General features: G+C 36.6%; 1 protein-coding gene across 1 annotated transcript; it reads left to right on the forward strand.

Moving 5' to 3' along the window:
• The first annotated feature begins 1,156 nt into the window (after positions 1-1,156).
• LOC114255945 (Eukaryotic aspartyl protease family protein) lies at positions 1,157-4,092 on the forward strand. The gene is made up of 2 exons (XM_028195481.2): positions 1,157-1,709; positions 2,451-4,092. The coding sequence occupies exons 1-2, from the start codon at positions 1,544-1,546 to the stop codon at positions 3,716-3,718; spliced, it is 1,434 nt and encodes a 477-aa protein (XP_028051282.1). The 5' UTR covers positions 1,157-1,543; the 3' UTR covers positions 3,719-4,092.
• The last annotated feature ends 3,527 nt before the right edge of the window (positions 4,093-7,619 follow it).

Here is a 7,619-nt window from a genome sequence, read left to right on the forward strand (position 1 = left end):
GCTATTCATCTCATCAATGGATATGGACCTAAATAGGTATTTTGTCATACTATAATGGAGTGAGATAATGTTGTTCTTTGGCTCTTTGCCCTCCGTGGGCCAAATATCAATATCAAAAGTCCCTCCGAACATTATTGCAAGAGATTCAACTTCTAAACTTTAATCCTTTTGGAGGATATATTTGGGTAGAAATATTTTTTTAGAAAAGAGTGAAAGTGCGTAAAATGTTATTATAATTAATTTACATTTACCTACCTCTTTGTATCTAAAATCATATCCCAAATACAACCTTGATAAATCAATCTTTAAATATAAATTTCTCAAACCCAAATCTAATGGTTGAAGAGTAACATTCTATACACTGTATGTCAAACAAGGGTGATTATTCAGTCCTCCTGGAGTATGGACACGTGGTATTCCATAATGTTTTAATTGGTGAAGAGATGCAAGGGTCCACGATTTATGTTGGGGATTGCAGAACAACATAGAGATAAATAATTGGTAATTGGGTTGGAGTATGGACACGTGGTGATCCGTGGTGATCCGGGAGTATTGAATAATTTTCTGTCAAACAATGTTGTCAAATGTACATCCCAAACATGACCCAAGTGAATTAACCAAACAAACAGTGTATTCCAAACTGAATGCATGCCACATTAAAAATAAAAAATAAAACTATTTACAACTCCGATTTATATGGAATCTAGTATCACCATCAACGGTTACGATGAATCATGATCAGCCAATTCAATTAAAGTGAGGCCTATAACCTTTCCCTTTCACGAGAAGGTGTGTGCCACCTAAGTAAGACGTTGAGAGCATTTCTATTGAGTTAGTCGGCTGTGATTGATTAAAATTATGGATAACATGGTGGTGACTGTGGGACACAAAAAAAAATATAAACACTAATTTGAGGACTCAAAATTTTTTAAAATGTTTTTCTTCCTTTTTCAAATTGTGACAATTGATTCCGTGGATAAGGGGAGTTGTTAATAAACGAACTTGTATATAAGATAGAAACAAATTATTCACTATTGAAAGATTATTGTTCCCAAAATTTTCTATTTCTTTTTTCTTTTTGATTTTTTATAATCTTAACCACTGAATTATATGAAAATTTCAAAAACACTCATCTCTCTCTCCTCTCCCTCTCTCTCTCTCTTCATAGTGGTATAAAAAGTTATTATGGGGGTGATTCCGTGAACAGGTGTGAGTCCTTATCTTTGAAAGCTCAACCAGCCAATAAAATCTCTGATTATCACAAGTTCATGAAAGCCCACCCAACCAACCAACCATCAAAACGTAGAAAACATTTTATTTATTTATTTATTTTATTTCAAGTATAATCTGCACGTGAAACCCCAATAATTTCTCATGCAACAGTGGGTCCTCTATAGCCAGCCCCCTCTCTTTTGTTCTCATGCCAAACTCCAACTCCCAAGAATCTCTCCTTCCCTTCCCTCTCTCTCTCTCTCTCTCTATGCTACTCCTTTTCTCTCTTTCTCTGTAACCCATTTCATATCTTTCTTCACTATCCTCTACAATGGTAGAATCAACCTCTCTCTTGCCATTGATGCTCTCACTTCTTCTCCTAATTGAGCTCAGTGTTGGTAATTTTGTAGAGAAGAAGAATGTACTCTCACTGCACACATTACAGTGGAATCAGCACAGTGACAATGGCATTCCAAGTTGCTCTTCTCAGAAATCAAGTGAGTCTTAGCTAAAAAGAAAAGAGAGTTCAAAAGCTTGTCTTACTATAGCCCCGTTAAGCTTGGCTTTAGCTTTATTTATTGATTAATTATAGCTCTCTTAACTTTGGGATCTGTTATCTATAACTGCTTTTTGTGCTTTATGCTAATTAATTCTCTTTCTCTCACACACACATAGATTTACAGTCAATTAGAGTGGGGACTTTCTTTAGTAACATAAACCTTATCTTGTCTTCACTTTGTTCCACATTGTGGTTTGTGTTATCTAATGTTGGCATATGTGATTTAATTGGCTCCAATTCTACATAAGTTGTGTTGTTTTAATTCCTTTTAAGTCAAGGATACCCAGAAGATATAGAACAATACTACGGACACATAATCCGTGCATAAAATGATATCCAAAAACAGTAAGTGTGAAATTCAATTTAGTCCACACATTGTTTTCTTGGATAAATTTTGATGTATGAGTTCTGGGTCCATACTTTTATTGTTGATTTTTATTTTTTATTTTTCATGAACACGATTTTCTCCTGTTAGTTGATGGTCCAGTTGAGTAAAGCTGTCGCTGGACTGAATCGACTATCCAAATTGGCGAGAAGTTGAATCATTTTTCTTTATATGTTGTTTTTTTTTTTCCCCCCTTGAAGTTAATGATAAATCGCTGCAAAAATATCAATTATTGTTATTAGATATACTGCTCACAAACTTAAACTGAGTTTCACATTTTGTGTGAAATTTTAGGGAGAGAGAATGGTGCCACTATATTGGAAATGAAGCACAGGGACTACTGTTCTGGACCCATAAAAAACTGGAACGAAAAGCTTCAGAAACGTTTAATTTCTGATGATCTTCGTGTCCGATCACTACAATCCCAGATCAAAAACACATTCTCTACACAAATCCAAGACCTCCCACAGACTCAAATCCCTCTAACTTCAGGAATCAAACTCCAGACTCTAAACTACATTGTCACAGTTGAATTAGGCGGTCGAAACATGACAGTGATTGTGGACACAGGAAGTGACTTGACATGGGTTCAATGCCAACCTTGCAAATCATGCTACAATCAACAAGAACCTCTCTTCAACCCTTCCACATCTCCTTCATACCAATCTGTCCAATGTAACTCCTCAAGTTGCCAGTCTCTCCAATTCGCCACGGGCAATTCAGGACACTGTGGAACCAACCCACCAACCTGTGACTATGTAGTTAGTTACGGTGATGGCTCGTACACAGGCGGTGATCTAGCTCGTGACCGGCTCAATCTTGGGACCACCCCAATGGACAATTTTGTGTTTGGGTGTGGAAGAAACAATAGGGGTCTATTTGGGGGAGCTTCAGGGCTAATGGGTCTTGGAAGGAGTGATCTCTCACTGGTTTCTCAAACTTCTGGCCTTTTTGGGGGTGTTTTTTCGTACTGTCTGCCTTCTACTGATGATCAGGCCTCAGGTTCTCTAATTTTAGGTGGCAATTCGTCGGTTTACAAGAATTCAACACCAATTTCTTCCACTAGAATGGTCCCAAATCCACAGCTCTCCAATTTCTACTTTCTCAACCTCACTGGAATTAGTATTGGTGGCGTAGCGTTAAAAGCTCCAAGTTTTGGCAATGGTGGAATACTGATTGATTCAGGCACGGTCATCACGAGGCTTCCACCATCGATTTACAGTGCTTTGAAAGCTGAGTTTGTGAAACAGTTTTCTGGGTTTCCTACAGCCCCGGGGTTTTCAATCTTGGACACTTGTTTTAACCTTTCTGGATTTCAAGAAGTGAACATTCCTACAATAGTGATGCAATTTGAAGGGAATGCTGAGCTGAGTGTGGATGTTATGGGGATTTTTTATATTGTCAAGACCGATGCTTCGCAGGTCTGTTTGGCACTCGCGAGCTTGGTATACGAAGATGACACTGCAATTATTGGGAATTTTCAGCAAAGAAACACAAGGGTTGTGTATGATACTAAGGAATCTAAGTTAGGATTCGCGAAAGAGACTTGCAGTTTCATATGAAAAAGATCAGAAGCATCATTGAGTGTTTTGTTGTGAATATAATATATTTGATTGAATCCAAGCCAAGTGGCCCGTTGGCAAGCATAATAGATGTAGGTCTTGCAAGATGTAATTTAATTTGTCTTTTAAAATCATATATAGATTTCTATATTATCTGTTGGGGGATGGTATAGAACATATCAATGCAATTTGTGATTTTCTTGAGTGTTTATTTGTAACAGATGGAATTGTATTATGCAGAGAGAGAGAGAGAGAGAGAGAGAGAGAGAGATAAACAATCAAGTTATGTATTTGTTTGCCTTCAAATCTGTATCCTAAATGCATATATTTAATAAGAGCAGGTCAGGTAGCTATATTGGCAATGCTCAGTAAAATGGTGGGGCAACTATTCAAGTAGCTTGTTGTAAGGTACCTGGAATTCATTTCATTTCCTTTTCTTTTCTTGAAAATCAAATGGGACATTCGCCGTTTGTTTTGGTGGATACATTTTCCGACAAAAAATATTTTTCATGATTTTTTTTTTTTTTTTAATTGGTTATGTTAGTGATGGCGCTGGTGGTGGCAGGGTGGAGGAAATTTGTCAGGGAGTTGAATAAAATAAAAATAAAAACCAAACTGCTAGAGTCTCTTTGTGGCTATGAACCAGCAATGCTAGGAACACATTGGACTAAATGCAAAATAGACATTTGTGCATTTAGGCCCGTTTGTTTTGGGGGTGAAAAGGATGGGAGAAAATTAGGATGGAGGTGAGGTTATTAGTGTTGTATTTGTTTATAGAGTTGGGGAAGAGATTAAGATGGAGGAGGGGATTAAGATGGAGGTTGGAAGGGAGATTGGGATGGAGGAGGTGGAAATGGTATTAGAAAAATAGTGAGGGGATTATAAATTTTTTAATTTTTTTTTAATTTTTCACATATTGGGAATTTTTTTTTAAAACATATTAATGTTTAATTTTTTATATTTTTTTATTTGTTTTATTATTTTATATAAAAATAATTTAACAATTCCTACACTAACAACTATCATCAAAATAAACACAATTTTATTTAATCCCCTCACAACAATCCCCTCATTATTAATCCCCTCACTATGAATTCTTTCCATTCTATCTCTGAAAACAAACGGGACCTTAGGCTTATTGGCTACGAATTGGTTCCAGTTGCTTGTGCAGAACTTGCACAGGGATAAAAAAGGTTTTTCTCCATAGTTGAAATCATTCTTGTTTGAACTTGCATCTAAATACTGATCAATATTTGGTCAAGTGCTGCAGAATTGAGGCATGCAATTTCAATTACATCAGATTCAAGTGTACATCATCAGAACCTTATTTCATCTTCAATATCTCAGGCTGGAAGGATAGGTGTGTAGGGATCACCTCTAGGCACAAAAAATGGTAGCCCAAACTGATGGAGGCCTTTTCCAAATCGGTAATGATACATCCCACTACCCACTAAAAGTGGTGCTCTAAAGCACCACTAATGAGTTGGCAAGCACTTTAAATGAAAAAAAAAAAAAAACAAGACACAAGTAGTGGGCCCCGTCCACTGCCACATCACTAGTGGTGTTTTTAGAGCTCCACTTTTAGTGGTCTCAAGCATTATTGTTTCCAAATAACTTGTATTATTAGCTCATGGGTTGGGTTCTTTTTTCATTTCTTTGGGTGTAGAATAATTTTTTAAATTGGCCCTTCTGAAAAAAAAAAACTTGAGAAGTGGTACAAATCCACAATCTAGACCCACAAATTTATATATAGTGGGTGTTTGGGAAGTTACTATTTTGATAGGTTATTTTAATTTTTGACTATTTTAGTAGCCTAAATTTTTGTATTTGAAAAGATAGTTGAATTTTTTTCTAGTTGGATGTGATATTTGTGAGAGGAAAAAGAGAAATGGTTATGGATTTGATGTGACATTTTGTCTTATTAACTATTTTAGTTTATTTTATCATTTTGTGGTTTTTAACCCAAAAAGCAAAAAATAGCCTTGCCAAACACCCCCTAATGATGTGGCAAGGGAGTTGGGTCTGGTCCTATATGATTGAGTGCGTGACAAATCCAATGTTGACACATCACATCATTGTGGATCTAATTGGGGAAGCTATTTTAAGGATTAGTTTACGCACACCTTGATTAATCCCGAGACCAATCACACCACCCACTTCCGGAAATCCATTTCAAGTTAGTGCAAACGCCTTGTATGAATTGGCCCTAAAGAGATTATTAGGGTTGCTGAGTATTGAATCTAAGACTTGCAGGGTGCACACCCCAAACCCTAAGTTGTTATTTGGCAATAGGTTTTTATAGTTAGTTTTTTGGCTATTTTAACTTAGGACCAAAAATTAATTTGGCTTGGCTTCTTTAGCTTTTTTGAGTTTTGTGAGAAAAATGGTGAAATAATTATAGTTTATATGTGACATTTTATCTTATTAAATTGAAGGCCTTATCGGCCACAGAACCCGAAATTGATTGCGTCATTGTGATTGGCATAATTTTTAGAGCCTACGGTGAAATTTAATTGAAAATTGATTCAGATCAGATTAAACTGATTTAATTAAGGAGTTTGTGCCCAATTATTTTAATATTATTATAATGGAATTAGTGGAAATTGTTGTATAAGGGCACCACACCCTCAAGTCTCCTCTTTTGTTGCATTTTGGCAGATCATAAACACAAAGAAAGAAGAGAGGGTCGGCTTAGAGAGAGAGTATGTGTAGGAGATTTAGGTTTTGGTCTTGAGGCTTGGAGATTTTGGAAGATTACTCAAGAATTTGCTATAGATTGGAAGAATTGAGCCTCTAGGTAAGTGAATCCATGAGTTTAATGTGTAATTTTGTGTATTCAAAGTGGATTAATGATCAAGAGTAAGGATTGAAGTGTAATTGAATTGGTTTTGTTGAATTAAGAGCCAATATGTGCATGCATGTAAGAAATTGTTTTGAATTTGCATGTTTGAGCTTGAAATACATGATTCATGTAGAGTTTTGGTTAAACCTCATGTTATGATCACCATTTGTATCATCTAAGTTGAGAATGAGAGTAATACATCGCATGCATGTACAATTTATGAGGATAGGAGCTTTGAATACATGAATGGGTTATGATGAAAATGAGTTTGGTGTAATTTGAGCCATGCATGTGATTATTTTGTGAAATTGAGCTCCATTATGTTGTAATTTAGTGTTTTTACCATGTTAATACACGAATATGTGAAGTTTGAGCTGAGATTATGAGTTTGGAACCTTTGGAGGTCGTTTTGAGCTCAAGAACATATTCTGGAAAACCCAGAAATTTGGTGTCCGCCACTCGAGCGTGAATTTCATGCTCCTAGCATTTTCTGCAGACCATGATGTCCGCTCGAGCGGGGAAGTCCACGCTCGAACGGGGAGCTATGTAGGATGGACTTTCGCTCGAGCGTCCAAGTTCCACGCTCGAGCGTAAAAATGACATAACCAGTACTTTTGCAGACCTCATGGGTCCGCTCGAGCTGGTAAATCCACGCTCGAGCGGGGACCTTGTTTTCTGAAATTTTGTTTATGCATTTTGTGTTTCGTTTTCCGTCCTCATTCACTTGTAAGCACTCTTAGGCATGCATTGAGCATTGTAATTGAGTTAATGAGACAAGAATGAAGCCTAAAGAGGAAAATGTGAATTTAGAACGGATCGAATTGTTTGTGACCCTTTTGTGTTCATGGAATGTGTAGGGTCGAGCTCCAGGGAGAACCAACCAACCGATCACTGTGAGTAATATCGATATTTGAAACTTGTCATTTGTCCAATTGCTTATTTCCTTATAAGCCTTATGAGTCTGCCAGTTTGAATTATGGACAAATGTTTGATATGAATGAAAGGATTGGCCAAAGGCCGTTTTGACATGAATAGATGGGTCAAAGGTCGTTTTGACAT

The sequence above is a fragment of the Camellia sinensis genome, chromosome 15 (genome assembly GCF_055761805.1).
Source record: "Camellia sinensis isolate YWXY chromosome 15, ASM5576180v1, whole genome shotgun sequence".
NCBI classification, from domain to species: domain Eukaryota; kingdom Viridiplantae; phylum Streptophyta; class Magnoliopsida; order Ericales; family Theaceae; genus Camellia; species Camellia sinensis.